The sequence below is a fragment of the Manacus candei genome, unplaced genomic scaffold (genome assembly GCF_025592945.1).
Source record: "Manacus candei isolate 608988 ecotype Guabito, Panama unplaced genomic scaffold, ASM2559294v1 h1tg000018l, whole genome shotgun sequence".
Lineage (NCBI taxonomy): Eukaryota > Metazoa > Chordata > Aves > Passeriformes > Pipridae > Manacus > Manacus candei.
This window is the reverse complement of record NW_026138066.1, coordinates 11,671,786-11,694,141: the sequence shown is the minus strand read 5'-3', so window position 1 is coordinate 11,694,141 and position 22,356 is coordinate 11,671,786. Positions and strand designations below refer to the sequence as shown.

General features: G+C 35.3%; 1 protein-coding gene across 1 annotated transcript in view; it reads right to left on the bottom strand.

Annotated features, from left to right (window-relative positions):
* IGF1 (insulin like growth factor 1) overlaps nucleotides 1–10,379 on the bottom strand; it is a 47,007-nt gene extending 36,628 nt beyond the window's left edge. The window contains exons 1-2 of the mRNA XM_051784742.1: nucleotides 10,071–10,379; nucleotides 5,698–5,854 (exon numbers count right to left, since the gene is read on the bottom strand). Of these exons, the coding sequence (XP_051640702.1) occupies nucleotides 5,698–5,854; nucleotides 10,071–10,133 (220 nt within the window). The 5' untranslated portion in view covers nucleotides 10,134–10,379. The remainder of the gene's footprint in view (nucleotides 1–5,697; nucleotides 5,855–10,070) is intronic.
* Between the last annotated feature and the right edge of the window lie 11,977 nt (nucleotides 10,380–22,356).

Genomic DNA, 22,356 nt, shown 5'->3' with positions numbered 1-22,356 from the left:
GAACTTCCATCTTTGAATGAGCACTCCGTATAGATCGCCCTAGATGCACAAGTAGGCAGTGCAAAAGGTTTTAATTAAGAGAGTGTGTAGTTCTGCTAAACTGTATAATTTGCTTTGTGACTTTTGTTACTGTTGATCAAGCATTGCAAATGCATCATTAATACCAGAACAAATGCAGAGGTCTATACACAAAAGTTTTGGCCAATTGCATAAAGCGTATGAATTGAAGTCAACGAAGGGTTTTTCTTGGTATTTAAGATTCAGTGGAAAAGTAAGAGGGGCAGCTATGCCAAGAATTCATGCTGATCTTGCCAAGTGCTTCTTTGAGTGACTTTATCCAACATGAGACTAAACAATGTATTAAATACACATATAGCAGTTAGGGAATCAAATGTCAAATAACAGCTTCCTGTTATTTGAAACCAAATCTGGAACTTGGTCTAGTGCATAAAAAAAAGGTAAACATCATAAAAAGCACTAGCATCTCTAACATCTAGCAGCTAATAAAGACACGTATAAATCGAACTTCTGGAGAAACTGTACTTCTTTGGTTTTGGTAGGAGAGGCTTTTTGCAGAGCTGTTTCTTGCTGAAATTTTGATCAATTATTTGCTTCCAGTCACTTCATTAAAATTATCATCACCACTACAGTCCCGCTTAATGAAAAGGTTGAAAAATTATTAAATCCTTGGTGACCTGAGGAACTAGCTGCAGAGAAGACCTGCTAGCAGGGTCTAAATTTAGTGTGTTTTAGAGGATAAATCCTCCTGGACTCACTGTGTGATCCATGGAGAAAGAAGGCAGACCCTCTCTCTCTGTTATTAAAGAGGTAACTTAAGAAGATTAACCTCACTAAACTAGGGTTAGACTTTATGAACACTCCCTATCCTTTGTTAATGTTGTAAAAAATAAGAAAATTCTTTCAAAGACTGGCGTATTTTCAGAGAACTTCCTCAATGTTTACTACCAGGAACAACAAAGCACATATCAAACTTATGTGTCAGCTATTTGGCTATACAGTGATACCATTCCAGAGGACAGAGCTGTCTTTCTTACAGAGGTATGTATTAGTAAATGTGCCTATAGTTCTGGTTCCCTGAGCACTGACTCTTCAGACTTGGCTAGAGCTCCTTTCCAGGTTAGTTTTCCTATAAGGAAAGTAAGAAACCTGGGGGTAAAGATTGACACACCCAAATCTTCCATGGATGCAGTATTTGGACATGAATGGGGCATGCAGCCAGACCAAGGAACTTAAAAACACTCTTAGATCTTGCTGTGTGAACATAGCCAAGATGACCAGCACTTTTTTGCAAAGATTTGTAAGACTGTCACTGACACCACAGTCTGTGTGTGTCCATGGCAGCTTTTCAGCATGCCTCTGCTGGGCTTCTAACACTAATGCTCCTTTCAATCAGGGATGCAGAGAGGAGCTAATGACTCATAGCTCCTACAGGTATGGAGTACTTAAAGAACTGAGTGCCATGCCATCTCTTGTAATTATGTTGATAGGTTTGACAGGCCTAGAAACTTTAATAACATCTTAAAAGCAGATTTTCTGAAGTAAACAAGAAGCTCTTAACTAAAGGGAAATGGAAGAAGCAAAATGTAATTGCCTATTGCTATACCACTTATTTCCTCTTTTCTAAAGCAGCAATTCCTCCACATACACCTTAGTTCTACAAAGCAATGAGATCTGATGACAGCTCTCATTACCCAAAATTATGTTCACGTTCTTATTCTGATTTTCTGATAATTATAAACTAATAGTCTTACATTATGCACAGCTGGGGATTTTCCAAAGGACAACACACAATTGGACAAAAAAATGTAGAAAAAATCTGCAATAATTCTCCAAAAGCAGCTGACACAGGGAACATTAAGTTGGATACCAGAAAAAAACATCTTTTATGGTATTCACTCTTTCACATATGGAAGCATGTGCTAGATCATTCTCCATTCTCTGAAGAATATCAGAGGAACTCCATTGTCTCAGGTATCTAAATTCTGCTGCTTCTTTTCTATGCAAGTGATACTTCAGAAGATTCAACATAAGACCAAAGCAGTGTTTTTAACAGAAAAAAAAGATAGAGTTTTAATTCATGAAGTTGATTGTCATGGTTTCAAATAGATGTTGCCATCTAACTGGGCTTTAAAAGTTAGAAGACTGAAAATGTCTAAGGAAATAAAAAACCTGTTTCTTTATTGGTACTCATATGTATTATTAGCCAGATTGCTATGTATTTATTGGAAAAGGTGTATTTTCAAAGGAGAAGAAACTAAATCAAAAAGAATATAGCATTTTCTCCGTAGAGAAAACTACATAAACTTTCCTTTCTCGTGGTAGTAATAGTCCTCAAGAAAGAGTATGAGAAAGAATTAAATGATTGTCCAGCAAATTCAACACGTACAAATAAATAATTTTTTGACTAATCTAAGAAGTAAATTCCTGTGATAAGACTAGTCTATTTCAGGCAAAATTTATCCCCTTCTAGGTTATCATTTCTGTAAGTTTCCTGTTATTTGTCCTTTTAGTTTTTCCAACATTCTCTGCTCTCAGCATTGTTTTGTAATAAGTGTATCATGGTAGACCTTCCTAGACATTAATATTCAAGTGAATGATGAAGCCATCCCACTTTGCTTCATGACTGTTGAATCCAGAGGTTTTGAGACTAGAGAAACATTAATTGAGAAAAGCTGTGTCTAAGTGTAGCTGCTTGTGTAGCGGTGGCCAGGCACTCTGTTGGCTTCTCCCAACAAAACCTAGCACACAGGAACTTCAGCGGCAGAAATTCTCCTAGAGAGATGTTCCTAGATAAAAGGTGGCAACAAACTGCTTTTCTCTGGTGAATCATGGGAGAAAAAAAAGCTCTCTGAGGAGTAGCCACTGCCTGTTGGAATTAAGTGTGACCAAGGAAAAAAAAACTTTAAAAATGCTTCTTGACAGTCTATCTCATGAAGAAAGAGTGGTAGAAACCACATTTTACTTCCTCTTGAAGTCAATACTTTCCTTTGTGTGTGGTAAGCAGCTGGGGCATCTCCTGAGAAGCTGAAAAGAGTTTCCTTTTATAGCTAGAAAGTTGGGCAAAGTAGACTATATAAAGGAAATTTTTGTGTTCCAGTCCTAGCCATAGATATAGCCTTGTGGTTGCGAAGTACAGAATTTCAACAGAAAGTAATACAGTTATTTCTATCTTCATTTCCACCCACAGCTCCCAAGGAATAGTCAGAAGCTTTGACCTTGAATCTGAACCAGGAGTTGCACCTCAGCCAAAAGGTATTCTTTATATTTGGAGTCTCTAGTGAAATACAGAATGATGGAAGAAAAAGCTTCCCTCACAGCTATTTCCTGTGCAAGTTAAAGGCAAACACTACCATTGATTATACTTTATTTAAAAGAACCAGAATATGAGAAAGAAGGCTTGAAATACTACTTTAATTGACATACTCTTTACAACAAAAGAAAAATATTCACTAGCTTTGGTAGTACATTTGCTATTTGCTTTACCAGTGTTACTGGGCTTACTTTTTCCAGTTCTGTGTTTTAGATTTAAGGAGAAGGCTAAAACAGACTAAATTGCTTCCTTGTGAATCAGAAGTATTCAGGTAGAGGACACATTACTTAGCATCCAAGGGGCCACATACATGTCAGCTTCATAAAATTCCTATTGAATGATGCAACTGCAGTATGTTGATTACAACTTTGCAAGACTTTCCTAAAAGTGGTCATTCATAAGTAAAATCTTCCACACTTTTTTATATAAAACAAGGTCAACGTTTATGGTGTCAAGTTACATTACTTCAAGTGGAAACTCAGAATGTGAAAAAAAAACCAGAGAAAACTTAAGAGAAAGTCTTAACTGACAGCAGATAAAAAAAATCAAGATTGTGAGAGTAATGATCTCCTTTGAAACTTTGGAAACCCATTCAGGTATTTTAAAGTAATGATGACTTAGCTTAGGATAGAGATTTGAAACAGATTGTGAAACCTTAGAATAACCGAGATTGAAAACAAAGAGATTTATTGCTAATGGTTGGCATTTCACATAACCTCTTACCTTGAGGAACACAAAGTACACATAACAGTAGGTCTGACAGCTTGGCAGTAACAGCTACTCTAGTGGTAAACAAGAATGATAGCTCTCTGAACAAGCAGCAAAGACTTTGGTGGGAGAGAAACATCTAAGATACATACACAGTAAAAGAAAAAATGCTATAATCTTCAAAGGATGTAGTATATATCTCATTGTTTTCTGGTGCAGAAACAGGAGAGGGAGGTGTCAGTCTTCCTTTACATTCATTCCAGCCATAAAGTATTTGTAGGGCACTCAAATAACCCCTTAAGTGTAACGGAGCTGCTGATAAATATAACAAATTCTGATGTATAAGTGAACACCTAAAGAGTTGGTAGAAAAATGTAAGTTCCTTTATGAGAGATTCCAGTAATTTCAATATTGTGCTTAGCACCAGAATACTAAGTTCAACAGCAGCCTAGAATAGATGCTCATTAACAATAACTAAAGTGTTAAATACAGAAAAGAAAGGTTCTTTTGTGAATAGTGAATTACTTTGCATATACAAAACCAAGGTGCCCAGTTTCAAAAGTGAACTATAATAGAATGTACCAAGAAGATAGTGAAAATGTGAAAATGTCTACAATTTATATGTTGAGGAAATTAGGATTTTTTATAATTTAGAAGTGCAAGAATCTGAACTTCCGCTTTTATTGCAAACAAGGAGTAAATATTGAAAGCAATAACTCCATGAATAGAAATTAATAGGAATAGGGTGGGTATGGTCAAAAACCCAAAAATGATAACTTAGAAGACAAGAATTATTACTAGACACGAAGGATGGATAACCTCAGAAAAGAACATCAGAGAAGCACATACTGTTATTAAAAGTAAATGCTAGCTTCAGAGGCTATAAGAACAAAAATTCTAGGATGTTTTGAACAAGTATGTTAATGAATGCATTCAGAATGAATGTATATTCCTAGCTAAAAGTTTCATTAACTTTGTTATTTGAGTAGCAAATAGCTGAAAATCAGAAATAGATTTCTATTACTTACAAGGTGAATATTTCTTGATCCACACTATCGCAGAGTTAATTTTATCTGTTGCCTGTACTGGTGTTAGTCTTTATTATCTCACCATGCATGAATTTTCCTCCACCTGTATTTAACTGATGAAGCATGTGGATCCTTGGACGTGGTAACTTTCTGCTTGCTGCCGTCCAACTTTTGTTTTTTTCAAACCAGATGTTGAAGCTAATGTGTTTTTAATATGATACAATGTGTATTTAAACTGTTTACTAGTAGTCTGACATAACAGGTACATGCACCTCTGCCTCAAGAATGTCTTGGGTCTAGTGTGTGCTTTCATTCATTTAATTTCAGTGACAGGTCAGTGGAAAACAGTAATATAGCAGGTGGAATAGCAGCAGCTGGAAAGTGGTTAAAAGCAATAAGAAGTCTGAAAAGCAAAATTCATCAGAAACTCAGAGAGGTTGAACACAGGCAAAAATTTATTCTTTACTGAGACTTCATGGTAATTGAAGTCTTGAGTGTCTCTGAGATAAAGGATACTAGTCATAGTCGGCAGCCTCGGTGATCATAGCTAAGCCCATTTAGAGGAGTAGAAGACTCCAATGGATTACATGGAAAAGTTTAGCAGTTGAATGAAAGAAAAGGTTGACTTACTGAAGTAAAAGCCTCTGTCTCCACACACGAACTGAAGAGCATCAACCAGCTCAGCACCACAGAGTGTTTCTGGGCCAGCAGCAACAGAACTGGTTAAGGTAAGCAAACACAGCCCAAGGTAGAAGAAATGGGTGTAGGACACAGTGTGCATCTTCACCTGCCAAGGAAGCAAAAGCAGTGTCAGAATTTCCCAACAGACTCTTAAAGAAAATAACTCCTGCACCCTCGTGAGCTGAGCATGAATATGTACTATAATTTCTTGGACAATAACTGTACTATCAGGAAATGTCTCATCATAATTTTGTAATGGTCTACATATTCCAGTCCATGTATTTTGTGAACTGAATATTTCCTCTGGTGAACATTCTTGGTTCACATTCACATGTAAGTTAGGGAACCCTGTAGTGACTACAATTTATGGTTGCTCCTGCAAGAGAAGGATATGGGGGAGTGCAATAGACAGGCAAAGGGAAGCCTGGAATGATAGAAGTAAGGAGGAGAACTTCGAATTGGTTTGTCTTAGACAGATAAGCTGAGGGAATATGAAATTTGCCTGCCAACGTACTGTGGGAAATGGGGGTGGCATATGATGGAGAAGAACTATTTAAACTAAAAGCCAGCACTGGCACAGGAATAAATGGCTGTAAACTGAATGGAAGGAGATTTGGTCTAATAGGAAGAGAGTTCTTTATTAGGACTCCATGATTCTCCAGCTACCTTAAAAAGGAAAATACCAGGACAAACCAAAAAAAGTTTCAAGGTACAGCTTGCCAGTGTTACTGGAATTGATGTGGGACCTTCCATAGTAGAGAACCACAACCAGTGACTCTTACAGTCTCCTGTTACTAACAGGCAAATATCTGGAAGCATTCGAGAAATGCAGCCATGCTTCATTGACGTCCATTATATCCTCTTAGTCAGGAGTGGCTATGAGGTATACACAGAGGTGATAATTCTTTTCTCATTTGCATTTGGTTATAAACTATCTTTTTTCTGTACTTATGATTGAAGAAAGGCCAATCCTCAATTAGTGTAAACTTGCACCATTCCATTTATCCACTTCCTTTAGTATCAATTTATGTCCAAAGATCTTACCCAACATATCAAAGAAGATGGGTTTGTTTGTTTGTTTGTTTTTAATATTAGGAAGAGCTATTTACCTGTAGTAGCAGGACACTGAAGAATGTGCTTAATGCATACTCTGAACTTACTTAGATCGCTTGCCAAAAATGCTGGTTTCAAAAGGTGTAAATCTGAATTTAATTTCATTCTCTTTCAAGGTTAACATCAGTATTGCAGTCAGGTAAGAAGTTACAAATCTGTCTTCCACATACAGTTAAAATTGGCTTAAAACTGCTTTGTATTAGCAAACTAGTACAAAGTAATTGAAGTAAAATGATTAATCTTCCCTGAAATTTCTTTCAGGGTTTCAGGGACCATTTAATCTTATTTCTTCACTGAACTTTTGAAAAACTGATGAAATTGTCTGTTGTCTGATCAATTGGGATCTGATCCAGTGGGGTATTGAGTCTTCTTTAGTCAATAACTTTTAAGAATTCTTATTTGCTTGGCAAGGGATCTTAGTACCTTGCTAGATGAGTCCCCTATTTCCACTATGACAATAATGAACAAATCTAAATCCCATGATGTATTATAAAAAAGAATGAATAAATATTTTCCCATTCACAAGAGTCTTTAGCCAACTTTGCCATGCAAAACCCAACAAGCTTGAATCCACAGACATGACTGCAATGGCAGATGGAAAAAGATTAGATTATAAATGAATGATGGTAATGAGGCATTATTTCCTGTAATGATTCCATATCTTAACAACAACAATTTCTTTTTTCCTTTGCCATGTTTTTGAATTTATAAGATAAATGTGATGCACCTGCAGTTTAAGATGGTTCCCAGTTCTGAGGAGGTAAAGCAGAAAGCTGTTTAGCACACTGCCTCAGAAAGCTGAAAGACATTACAAATACAAGAACATTATGTATTTAGCAATTTGTTCTCGTATAACATTTGGTCCAGAAATAAACATAAATTTTAGACATTTAACAATTTTTTATTTTTCAAGACTTCTCAGCTGGCTTGCATTTTCAGATAAATATCAGCACTGAACTACGACAAAACAGATTATCTACTGTTTTTCCTTTAGTGGAAGCCAAAAAGGCTGCACAGTATAAACCACAGAGAATTTCTAACTTTATCTCCAAATTTAACAACAGTCAAGAACTTTCAAACACGTAAAAACTTTGCAGAAAAGAAAACAGACTCACATGTTTTTAGGGTTAAATCAATTATTTGATAAATTAAGTACTGTTTCATTAAAACTACTTCCAAAACATAGTTTAAAACTCTAACTTTACTTCATCATTTTAATTAAACACAACATTAATTGATTCAATATGTTTGTGATAAAATCAAAGTTCCACTTTATGTCTGAGAGGAATATTCTTGAGAAAATACAAAGTTGTAATCCAATATTGCTTCAGGTTCTCTACAATCAAGCAGAATACTTACATTATCCCCAATTTGACTAGAAAGTTGAGAGCTTAAAAGAAAAAGCTTTGCCATGTGGGTGGGGTTTATTGAAGCATCTAATTACATTAGGAAATTGAATACAGGTTCAAGATGAGCCTGGTTAAGCACTTCTTTTAGTTGCATAGAATGACCATATTTTCACAGCTGGAATTTCCTTTTTTTTTCAGTAAAATAGCCAGCTTTTGCTGCATTCCTCTTTTAACAGTCCAGAAGAGTGGCACCACAAAGGAATGTCATATATGAACACTCTACATCTCATTTACTTCTTAATTCTTCTATGTAAGTCCTCTTTGCCTAAAAAACTATCAGTTGACAAAAGTTGTGCATAAGAATTCTTCACGTACTCAGTCATTTTAGTAACATGTAAGAACATCTGCAATAATTATAAATACCTGGAGTGGGGCAACATATTTATGGACACTATATTCTATAGAAAGAAATCAAAAGATATATACTCAAAATTACATTTTACTACAGAGAGGGTGGGCCTGATTATCAAACCATAGTAGAAATATGTAATTATTATGCAATAACAGTATTCACTAGTAATTATTATATAAATAAAGCCTATATACTCTAGAGCGGATCAAGGTTTAAATACTGTTAACTATGAGTAAAGAATCTGGGCTACATGCTAACCTAAATCAATATGTTCCATTGATTCCAAGGAAGCTTGGCAGGATGCACAGCTGAGGAACTAGCACATTACTTTTATGTCTCTTAGTGCCTTGCTCAATACTTTAAAAAAAAAAACTTCATCTTTCAAGTATATTGGAAGGGATGCCCCCTCATACATTAAGGGAATGATTTCATCCATTACAATTACAGACCTGTAATTAGGTCATTAAGGAATGAGATAAGTGTGTTTTAAGTGTAAGACATTGTAAAAAAATAATTAGGCCTTAAACAATTAAAACAGGATAATTCTTTCAACTGCATAAATCTCCTTGCAAAATATTAAAAACAAAAAGTTCTTGACGGATGTAAATTTGCTGATAATGGAAAGTTGAACTGGAGCCAATTGACAGAAACAGAGGTCAATGCACCTACTGAAGTCAAATTTACCTAAGACAGTTTATATTATTGTGCAGAAATTATAGGGTCATAACATGAAACTTCACATGCAAACTTTCCTGAAACAGCCCTGCCTAGAAGGGAGAACTTGGAGATGAACATGTAAGGGAATTTCCATTTTCTTTATGTACAATTGCTTAAGCTGTACAAATATGCAAGGTCAGCAAGAGTCGCAGCTGGTTTCTAATGTAGAAAACAAACTGAACTTCTCATTTACTTTTAATTTATGAAAGCAAAAAACAAGCAAATGCTACGATGCTGCCAGAAAATTGCTGCAGTGACAACATCCCTTGAAAGTTTCCTTGTGAAAGCATGAACATTTTTCTCTGTAATTGTGTATAATAAAACTGCAGAAACTTAACATTTGAATAATACCTTTTTTCCTATAAAACCCTGCACCTGCAGAAAATAGCTAAAAGTTCTTGTTTTCAGAAGCATTCATTAACAATATAGACAATGATGTAATTGGACCTTTTAATAATGACATAACTGAAATATTACAAAGTTCTCTGAATAGAAGTGAAATTTAAGACATGTATATGCAATACTTTACCCTTACAGTCATCTATGTAATTGCAACTATTACATACAGCCATTTTCCAGATCACATAAAATTGCATGTTCAGCAATTTATAAATAATTCTCAGTTCTAAAATAATGTTATTGAAAAGTGCACAATACTCTTCAAACCAGAAGCAGACAATACACAGCAAAATAAAACTAAAAAATTATTTGAAATAGTAATAAAGATTTACCTTCAAGAAATCACACAAGCAGCACTTAACTAATTGTGTTGAAAGACTGTTGATTTTTTCCATTGCTTCTTAAAAGTGCAAAGTCTGGAAATGAATTTGTTAGCAGTAATGATGAGAAAAAAGAAATCCAGAGAGATGTGAGATGTTGAGAGCAATGTCACATTTCAATATTGAGGACTTTATTCCATTGCGCAGGCTCTATCTGCTCTGATTTTAGCAGTGACAGTGAGATTTAGCAAACAGAAGAGGGATTTAGAGAAAATCCTCACATTTATCTACATTACACAGACACTGTAGACAGGAAACAGCTGGGGGAGCATTTGCCTTCTCTCTCTCTCCCTCTTCTGGCAAAGTTACCGAGTAAGGACTTTTTTGGGCATGGTGACAAATAACATCATACCTTTGCATTTTAAAACTAGAGCACAGAAGCATATTTTTTTCCCTTTAAAAAAATATGAATTAGTGACTGAGGGGTTAGCAGACAAAAAGAGCTTGTGCTGCCATGAAAAATAAGAAGATGTATTCTAGTTAACTTTCAGATAGCTGTGTGTGCATTTGTATTTATGTGTGTGTGTGTCTGCATTTCAAATACATAAAAACTTATATGCCTAGGGGCAATGTTTGTATATATGCATACCTTTGTGTATATACACACATTTTATTTTTGCATAGAGGCATAGGTATTTTATTTATATAGTACAGAAAAGCAGGCAGTCAGTTATCTATGTTTTTCTTAATGCGTCTTTACGTTATTAAACTTGGCACGCCTATATGCTGAGTAACAATTAAAACCTCCAGCTCTCTGTGTGATTAACCCTAAAATAGCAGTTTGTAATTTGCTAAAAATAACAAAATTGTTAAGCGCTACTTGTAAATAGGGCAAAATAGCTTTGTGATCTTTCAGCAACCACACAGGGGAAATCGTATAATTTCCTAGAATTTACAGTACTATAAATATAGTAGCACAAGTAGCCCAGTTTGGGGGGCTTCTATGATGTGTATATTAAATCTGCTGTTGTAATTACAGTGTGATTTCCCCCCTTTTGAGTAGTAATCTTCAAATTACTCTTGATAACAATTTACTTGACACTGGGAAAGAGAGAATTCAACTTTATTAGTTCTGCAATACCTAAGTTTTGCCTTTTTTATTTTTCCTCAATTATGAGTATATTATAAATAACACCAGCTGGCCAGCAACATGCTCTCACGGGTTATGATGTCATTCAAATCCCTCAACTGTGTTAGTGGCTTGCAATGTGCTCCAAGCCAGCTGTTTTTCTATTTATAATGTATGCTTGCATTTCAATACTTAGCTATTGAGAATAAAGTTGTGATGTTGTTTTATAGATACAGTTTGTACTTGTTACCCTTTGGATTTGTAAGATGGCATTTAAAAGTAGAGGACTAAACAAGAATGCATCTCCAGAGACCAAATACATGTCACAAACAGTGCATGATTTCCATAAAAAGCTGTTTCAGAACATTGCATTTTGTCCCTGTTTGCTTCCACTCAACTGAGAGTTGCATGCTGAGGTGCTAGCTGTACTTTATTATTGAAAATAACAATTGAGATCATGTTGGCCCAGATCTCTTCTCAGTTTTCAGATCCACCTTGAACTATACGGTGCTTGCCAGGCAGAAAGGACACATTTAGTTATTTGTATCCTCTATGAATGGCTAATACTCTGCTCTGTGCAGTTTTAAACACTGTATGGTTAGCTAAGCTGATTAATCTTAGAAAGGGATTTCTTTTAATGTAACATAAAGGCAGAATCACAGGGGGCTTTGAGGTAAGTTTGCTTAGTTCAGGTAATACTAATAGTTCAAGTATTCTAATACACATTTGTACTGCAGATGCTATATTTTAGTATTCTGGTCTGTTTTATTCTTCCCTCTGCATTTCAGAGGTCACTGCATAGTGGCACCATTCTACACATAGCTTGATAAAGCCTGATGCTACCTATAGTACATGTATCACTTATTTCACAAGTCTTGCAGAAGAATGTGGGATGACAAATTAACAAAGGTCTGACAATATTTCTATTTTTTTTGTTGCTTTTACTGTACTACAGGTGGGTGACCATACTTCTGCCTTTTTCTTCCCGAATAAAAGAAGGAATACCACTCCCCCAGTGCCTGAGCTGCAAACCCTTCTCTCTCTCTGCACTGCTTGCTTTCTCCTAGGTTTCAGCAGGCCTTTCTTGGCATGAGAGCAGGATGCAGTAGAAGACGCAACTTTTGGCTTTCAGGGTAACCAGAGAATCATAGTGTCTCTAAACAACTGATAATCGTGTTTGCCATTCTGAACACTTTTCCTCAATGCACCTCACCAGCCTGAGGTTCTGATATACTTCACTTATTTCTTTTGGTTCTTGTTTTAAAGTGCTTATGCAGTTACATACATTCCCTTGAATAAAATGCACCTGTTAACTACAGAATTTATGGTAGTCATCAAAATACTCAAAAAGATGTCCAGGTCAAAAAAAATTATTTAATTGGAATGTGTATAGTTATTCTACATTAAAAGAATATAGCATATATATTTTTGTTTGGCTTCTTAAATATGACCTGCAGTGATATAATAACCACAAAGACATATTAAATGAGTGAGAGATGTAACAAGGTATTTAGGAATTTATGTGTCCTGATCCTCATCTTTTACACTTTAATATCCGTATGACATCACTAACATGCTTAGAAGCTATAGAGTTCCTATGTCAATTTTTCCAGGGACAACTCCATTTTATAGAAGATAGCAAAACTAGAAATAATCATTTATCCAAATTAATATATTGTCCCTCCTTAAATCCTTTTTAAAAGGGTAGAAGCATTGTCACAATGCCTGAAAAAGTCTGAACTACAGTAAGTTAACCAGTGTGCATGCCTCTTGCATTCTTCTGTATTAGATCACTCTTACCTATATTCAGTTATTTGTAGCTGTTTTTAATTTTTTCCATTGGGATTACAAGTTTTCTGGAACAAAGATAGAACCACTATAATAGATATCACCTGAGAGGGTGATAGGGTGGAGAGCATGGTGGGATAAAGCATGGAAGAAGACAATAAACATGGTGGCTGGTGAACAGCTGTTTTTCATTATGTGAAAATAGCAGAGACAAGATTGTCTTTGAAGAAAGTGGTGAAGGGGTGTATCTTATTTATATGAAATTTGTGTTGAAGTTAGTGATTAGTTAGGTATATCATGGAAAATTCCTTTCAAGTTAAAAGTTGAGAAGTCGAGAACAAAATCATCTTACTAATTCATTTGTTTTTTAAAAAAAAACCCCTCAAACACCTTTTTTCATGGTGACCTAAGTAGTGTTGTCGCTAGATGAAATCCAAGTAACAAATGTGGTGGGAAGGATGAGGGCACGCAATCTGAGCTGTCATTACATTGCCAGTGTTGAAGAGACACTAAGGAGAGAGCAGTGCCATGAAAAACAGTTTCTCACTTGGGCGAGCAGGGAAAGTGCGAGCTTCATGACTGAATTTTAGAGGGTCATGTAAATTGAAACCTTTCGCATTCGCTGATGAAGAAAAGCATAAGTGTTTCAAGAGCAGGATGGATGTGTGAGAAGCTCAGTCCAGAATTACTGTTTGTAGGCAGTAGTGGTAGAAAGAATCGATGTTAGTAACAGGTCAGATTTAATCCACGGACTTGTAAACTGAAATTACTGAGTATTTCGCATTTTGTAGAGTAAGAATAATAGCTTTGCTGAGATCAAAAGGCGGCAAGGGCTTTACTGCTTGCAACTAGCATGCAGAGAGTATGGTGAAAATGCTCTGATGTAATAAAGTACTGTGTAATTTTAATTTGTAGTACAAATTAAAGTAGCTACTATTTTGAATATCTCCATATTAATAATTAATATTAATACAATTTGAATATCTCCATATTATTTCCAGTTTCAGAAACAAATGCTGCTAAAAATGATACAAAGCCAAATACTGAACTTATTTTCCTACTCAAGTGAGATATACGTCAGCTACTGGATATATTTGTTCACAATTTAAACACTTAAATTTTTTAAAATGATAATATATTATGGCAATTACTCATTAATTAAGTGGCATGAAATGAGGTATGGTTATGAATGTGATACAAAAATACAAAATATGAGAAGTAATATTAAATAAACAAAACTAAAAAGCTCAAACAAAATGTGTTTCAACATTTCTGAAAGCATTTTTTAAGTGCTTTTTTTTTTAATTTCTACTTTGTGGGAAATTTTGAAATAGTTTGTTCTGATTCAGAATAATCAAAATACCAGAATTTTCCATTAAACTGGAAATTCCCAGTTTTAGCTGTTTGTAGTCTTGCTCTCACTTTCCCAATGTTAAGCCCTGAATAGATGATCTTTGGTCCAAAAAAAGTTGCTTTCTTTCTTATTCCTAAAAGCAGTAAAAAAGTCAGAGTCAATAAAGAAAGAAAATTAGGAGATATGACTGCATAAGCTCTATGCTTGCATGTATCGAAAGAAGGTAAAATAAGTGGGAATTGTGATGGGCAGCAATTTACATATATGTGTATATCTTCCCGGTAGATGAGGAAGATCGTAGGAAGTGAAATGCATAGGAAGTGAAATGCACGGCCTTAGATATTCCTTTAATTTCCTAAACTGTTTCTTCCAGATTTAGGTGAAATGTAGAGAAATATTCTTTTTTTTCCTGAGTCATCTCAAGGCTAAATCTATGATCATAGATTTTTATAAAATAGAGTCTAGTAGATATGTTTAATGGTGTTTTGCTTTTTACATAAATTAGACACAGGAATGCCAATGTCTATGTGTGATTTTGTTTTTGTTTTGTTTTTTTTTTAATTGATGACTCAGAAAAAGCTGTAAAGAGAACTGAATACTGGAAATTTTGTCACAAGCAGGATATATACAAAGCAAACAATGTGAGCACATGGCAAAAATGCCTGTCTGTTTTATCTCGGCCTCAAGAGTTCTTGCATGAGTTACAAACTTCAGAAAGTATTCCTTATTAAACTTATAAGCAAACTCTATTTGGAGACGAAATAAGATGTTTTAAAACAAAATAGAACCTCTGCTTCGACCATTTTTAATTTCTTTAATTTACAATTAATCTGGTTCTTACTGTATGTCTTGGGATTATTTCTTCTGGATTCATTTCACTCTCATGATTTACTATGCAGAAGGAGCTTATCTGATAAAATTTATGCAGTGTTTAGTGGACTGAAGCCGGTAGGTTCTGTACCTTCAAATACTGAGCTCCCTCCCATAAACAACCTCACCTAATTATGATTCTTAGATTTTGGTCAACTACGCTTTCATTAAGAAACTACTGAATAATTTAAGTACTAAAAAGAACCCACAGAATTACAAAGTTGCCCCAAATAAAAGCTTAATTGATTCTGATTCATGAGTGCTTTTCTGTAATAGACTTCACCGTGTCAATTAAAGCTCAGAGTTCAATCTATACTGTATCCCTAGGACATAGCAATCATCTCTTCAACTGTCATTTTAAACAGTATCATCTGATCAAATGATCAATTCTGATTTTCTTTCCGTATTTTAATCTTAAAATATGAAGTTTGTTGAACTATAGCAGAATGAGGCTCCACGTTTAGCAAAGTAGGACTTATGCACAAATTTTGTGGTTCTGATATCTGCTTAGTAAGCTTGATGTATTTTAAACCATTTATTTTTATCTCTTTGCTTGGATAATGTTATTTTGTTATTAGATATGTTTTTAGGTTTTTCTGAAAGGTGGCGGCAGTTTAGGCCATTGAGACCAGTTTTGCAAATCTATGGTTCTGGGTTTCAGGGCATCCTCCATGTAAATGTATTAGAACAAACAAAAATATATCTTTGATCTCTAACAGAACTTATATATAATTGCATTGAACTTGGGTCTTACTATAATTTCTACCTCTGAATTACTGTATTACCTTGAGCCACTTGAGTAATTTCTCCAGTCAGTCCCATATTTTCCTTTCTGTGTAATAGGAATAGTTACTTTAGGTACATTGAGACTCATAGAGAAAAAGCAGAGCAAGCTATATCATGTATTTTTTTGAAAACATTATCATGGCCCAAAAACCACCTCAGTATGTTTATAAGAAGTGACAAGCTACTGTGTTAGCCTTGCGCGTATTATGTCTCTGTCATCTTCCAAATGTGTTAAGCATAGCTGGAAGAATTCCCAACAGATGCTTCCTTTTACTTATTTTCTTACTTTTTTCTATTACACCATTCTCAAGTGTTCCTGTCGAAGACCTTCTTCACAAAACTGTTTCTGGAATGATTGTTCTTTGTACAGTACTAATACTGAAGTATGATAAAAGTTTATGTGTCTTTCCTGCTTAAGAAAATAAGGCTTTTATTTAAACTTGGGTAAGTGAGGACTAACATCTCTGAAAACAGTGAAATATAACAGTTAAGGGAGTTGCATCCCATCAAGTTGGAGACACCAGTGGCTAGCTATGTATTACTTGGGATGTAAGGGGACTATTTAATAAATAATCCTTAGTTTGAATACGTACACATGGCTTGTTTCTAGAGTAGAGTCCTGGTTCTACAAGCAGACTCATTAGCATGACATTTTTTCCAGTCTCTGAACCTGCCTATGGGTTGAGCCATGGCCCTGTGCAGAAAAAAAAACCCCTGCTGGCAAAGAGGCTACTGTCTGGGTTGCTTTTCAGTGGTAATGAGCACCTGCAGTGCTGACTTGACTTCTTTTGGTGCTAATAGATGGTAAACACCATTTAAGATTGGCAAGATAATTTTAAATCTCTGTACCCTTTCTGTAATAGCTCCACCTCTTTTCCTTCAGTGTTACGTAGAATTTTAGATCTTCTTAGAAAATGAAAATGAAATAAAAAATCATGAATATGAAATGCTTTGTCACACAAAAAACCCAATAAGAACTAAGAAAACATGCTTTATCTTTGTTAAGGAAGAGCAAGTCCTGTGAGAAGTGTCATGGGCTGGAAGTATAGATGATGAAGAGAAATAAGAGTCTCAAGCTATTTCATTTCATTGTTTAGAATTTTAGGTTCTCGTAGAAAAGATTAGGAGAAAGAGAACATATTTACTTCATATTTTGTGTTATATATTTAAACAGGACTTCCCTGTTTCTATGTCTACTTTTACAGCTATCACATCTTTAGTTTGCTAAATCTTTATTTTTCTTGTAAGCTTTTTTTGTTCATAGGATATTTTCTGTATAAAAGATTACTGTTGCTTCTTTAGAAAAATGACACCATTTAAAAGCTTTCTTTTTTATGGGCAACAGCATCAGCATTATGGTAAATAACTGAATATTGGTGCTGTTTTGAGATGGTTCCAAACATCATCTGTGTTTCAAAACAATCTTAGATTTGAAAAGCATAGCAGGCTGTGTAGCAGATTTTATCAGTGGAGAAAAAATCTTTGCTTATTGTTTGATTTTAAAGGTTTCTCATTCTTTATAAATTTCTGCTTCTATTCTTTTGTCTTTTGACTTAAAATATATATGCAAACATGGTATCTACCTATACTTTGCAATGTTTGTATTTGCTTGGGGTTGTTTTGGTAAATGATTCATATTTTTAACGGATCTGGTTTATGTGTCTATAATAATACTGGATCTGCATGGTACCAGGTCATTCAGAAGCACAAGTCTGAGTCAGATCAGCTGTGAACACAAGATCACATCTCATCTAATAAAGCAGAGCAGAATTCAGTGTTGATGTGGTTTTCATGCTGGATGCAGAAGGAGGCATGTTATTTTACTCTTCATACCATTATAGGGGTGAAAGCAATTGTTATGTGAGCCGGCATAAAGACTTCAGGTACAAAATTAATCTGTCAAAACTTCAGCAAATTTTAACAGGCACAGTGAGTTTTGTTTGAAGCTTTGTGTCATGTATGCTTGGAATATTTTTATCCAGCATTGGAAGCCCTAAAATTCAGTACTAATCATTGAACCACAGCCTCTATCAAGTCCATGGAACATACTGGATTAGAATCAGTTGCCCTTTTTAAATTCTAAAATTATCTTTGAATCTCTTTATAGAAGATTACAGTACTCTGATAGGTGCATTAAGTTTCTGTTTCTTTTATTCCAGTCTTTACTGATATTATTTGTAATTTTCTTGTATTCTTATTCTATAAACATATAGTGTTTACATGAAAACAAAAAGATGCTTTTTTGTCTACTTTTTGTTGTGATAGGTATATATTTTTCTAGTCATATTGAAATACATGTAAACTTACTGTTCAGTTTATTACTGGAACAACATTTGTCTCTTTTGCCAGTATTTCTTTAATCAGAAGAATCTGTAACATTGCTGCTGTATAAAAATAACATCCCCTTCCCTCTAAATTAAACAAGGGAATTTTATGGTTGAAAAATCAAACACATGATATAGAAAAATAAGATACATTTGTACCTGAACCCTGTTATCAACCCCCACTGTGCCTTCAGTTCCTTCCCTGAATGAAAAAGGAATTTTTTGGGGGAAATACTCTGTGGTCATGTAATTTCAGGTTGATAAAATGATGGACTCAAGGCTACTTGAGTGACCACATATTTGTCATCTCCAAGAGCACTTTCCAGTCTTGCGAAAGATCCATCTGAATAGCAAACATGCCATTTCTTGGGCTTTGAGCATGGAAATCACTCTTTTTCTTCTTACTTTACTCCTCCTGCCACAAAAGTGGTATCTCATTAACTATTTGGTAAAAATATTGTTGCTGCTCTGTGGCTGCACATGGCATGTAGTGCCCAAAGACTGGAAAACTGGCTTGTATTGTTGTGATCAGTGCCTTACTTACCAGCAATGTTGGTTTTGGATCTATGTCTATACTTCATTGAGCAAGTAACCTAGGCCCTACCTTTCTTGGGAAACACAGCAGAGAAGGGTGCATGCTCAGGTCCTGACTCGAGGCTCAAAACGTGCATTTCAGCTGGAGAGCTTAGATGTGCTTCTTGGTTTCCCTGTCCATGTGTAGGCAGAGGGACCCTGATGACTAAATATTGCCTGTGAAACAACCTCCTGTAATTTTTATGTGGCTCAGTCTTCCTGGAGGCAACCATTACGTGACCTTGCACTCAGGAAGATCTGATATGACGCAGATGCACTGTGTACTAATTACTTGTACTTGCTAATTACTACTAGGTTTTCTTGGCTGTCAGGTGAGTTGGGAAGTCTAGGGCAATCTTCATTCCAAACACATGAAATCCTTTCATTGCTTAACAAGCACATAGCCTGTAGCTATCACACTACTATTTATGACAAACCGACAAAGGTGTTCTCAGGATTTGGTTGGGAAGCTCTGTCAAGAAGGTTTGTCTGCTAAAAAAATGGCTTAACCAATTGTGTTATTCTCCCTAAAGGTGTGAAGGCATACACTGATGCCAAAAGAGAAAGCTTTAGCAGGTGTTAATGACAGGTAATAAGTCCCCAATATTATTCTTGCAGTTTCTTTCCTTCCTGTCTTGCACTGGTACACCATGCCATACCCAGTGAAAAGACAGCTGTCATGTTCCACTTGAGTTCTATACTGGGAGATATTTTCAACATTCTTATAGGCACATACTGATTATGACTATTAATTAATTGATTTCAAAACTGATGAAGTCTGTATTTGATTTTGATCATGTGTGCCTCTTTTTTAAAGGCACTGTTTGAATAACAGGTGAGACAGAATGGTTTGATAAAAAGAAAAAAAATTAGATTTTGTCTTTTCTGTCCAAACTGGTTGCTGGCTCCCTTACTACCTACAGAACTGTAAATACATTTACACTTGTACTTAAATACTGTTCAGTGCGTCATGGGTAGTGAAATCTGTCCTCAAAATAACTTCTTGAACTGGTAAGTAATTCTAATATTAATAAAAATGTTCTCAAAATCATATTTTACAATGCAGTATTTTAAATATGCATTATGTGAACACGTCTGGTTTGAGTTGATTATGTGTTATAAGAACCAGCTGAAGTTCATGATGTAACCATGTTAACACGTTTTAATAGCTTTTCGAGAACACAACACAATTGTGTTAATGATAATCAGTTAAAGACTCTATTTGTTCCAGATGTTACTTTCCTAGGAAAAAAGGGAAAAAAATTATTTAAAAATTTTTTCTATATCCCTGTTTAATATCAAGTACTTAGAAAAGTCCTAGTGTAAACCTAATCTCTTTCTTTAGATAACATACTAGTGAGCCATAGGTTGAATTGGAAATGTGAATACAATTGTGAAAGAAATATAGATGCCTAGAAAAGCTTTTTTTTTTTTGCTGGCATGGGTCTTTAGTTCCCAGTGGCCTAAAGTACCACACCACAAAATCACTATAATTGGCATGGCTGGCAGCTTCTTCTCTCATTGTCAAACAGATCTTTTACAGTAAATTTGTAGGAACTCTGAAATTGAGCTAATACCAAAAGTATCAAAAGAAAAAAAAAGCAAGCAAACCACACACAGATTCAAGCATACCATTAAATGACCGACTTTTGATAAACTGTAAGATTAAGTGACCTATATTAACAAAAAAAAAAAAGTATTAGTTGCTTACGTTTCGTCCAAGATAAACTTAACATTCAATGCCTCATCGATAAGACGGTTACATTTTACTAGGCTTATGTTAGACATGTCCAGGCTTGTTAGTGATGTTAAATAAACATTGATCTTGAAGGTTATATCTTCAGGAAAGAAAATAATCTGGAACTTTGAAGGTGGTGAAACCTTGTGCATGTATCTCTGTGTTGCAGTAGTAGCTGGAAAATATCTTTAGTCATTACAGTAGGCTGTAAGAAGTACCTTTTACTAAGACTTTTCCTTCCTGAATAAATTAGGAAACAGTATGATGGCCCAGAAACTCTCCTGCACTGGGCCAAGCTCAAGAAAGGAAGGAAGTTATTTATGGGTCCTAGATTCCTACAGTTATGTACTCCTTTACATTGTTCCAGAGGATCTCCCCAGTAAAGATATCTCAATCAGAGGACATATACAAGACTACAATTAATATCCCATGATTTTCAACCACACCATTCATTTATGTTCACAGGATGTCCTTGGGATACAGGCACCTCTTGTAAGGATTCTTACTCCCTTCTTTGCTCTGGACTGTAAACACTCTGCAACTCATCATGCTGCTTTTCACAAAGGAGCCTTCTCACTGCTGCCCTCCAACATTGCCATTGATCTTTCTGTGACTGTATGTTCTTATTAGTCATGACTAACAGCGTTGGAGAGGAATGAGGAAGGAAGCAGGAGGCTCCAAGGAAGGACGTGAACCTATTACCCAGAAGTAATTATTCTGCCCTGTCACTGGTCATTCCAGGCATGGTTTGTGAGTATCCTTGATACCACCAGATGAGGCGACTACAAGAAATTTAGCTACGTGGAACAGATGCCACATATCTGCTGAGGTTTCCTCTAGTTCAGTCAAAGCAAAAAGGCATTGCCTATGAAGCAGGTGGATTGACAGAGTGCTATAAGGATCACTCAGGATTATAGAGCTCTTCAAAATGCCTGCAGGGAGAGCATCGGTTGTCACTGTTTATACGAATGCAGAGAAGACCTTGACCTTGGTGGATACTGCTCTTGCAAGGTAAGGGAAATATACCATCTGTATCAACATATATTGGGCATTAGGCCAAAGTAATAGTCTCTTTACAAATAGAAAACCCATTTTTTTTTGGTTAAGTGTAAAAGTCACTTCTGCTTCCTAATTTCAGTTCTGTTTTACAATTTCAGATGATTTTATTAGCCTTACATGGAGAAAAGAATCATAAAAACTAGTAAAACCTGAATTAGATCTATTTTTCTCCATTGGTAAACACAAATACTCTCTCCCAAAAGGCAGAAAATTATTTTTGCCAATACAGTCAGAATCTATATAAAAAGGCTACCCATAATAATCACAGTCAGATTAAGCATTGACTTTTTTTAGAAGCACTATAACATATTCATGCCCTTGATGGGCTGCCTTATTTGGATGTTTTCATAGTGTTAGCAAATTTTGCAGTTTGATCAGGGAAAACCAGAAAATTTAAATAGCAGTCATGTAGTGGCAAGATTTGTTTTTTTTTTCCAAGTATTTAAGGAAAAAAGCATCCCCTAACAGCCGTATGTGTTTGTGAAAGAGCAATGGGCAAAGAGTGTTACTAGCCTTCTCTGTCATACAGAATTCTCCACTGAACTGTTGAATTCTCCACTGAGTGTGCATTAAAAAATGTCAATTATCACAGTTTCTGTATATGACTGTGAACAGAACATAGTGCCCTACAAAAACCAATCATGAGTCAAGAAGAGTGCCTTCTGTCAATAATCCTT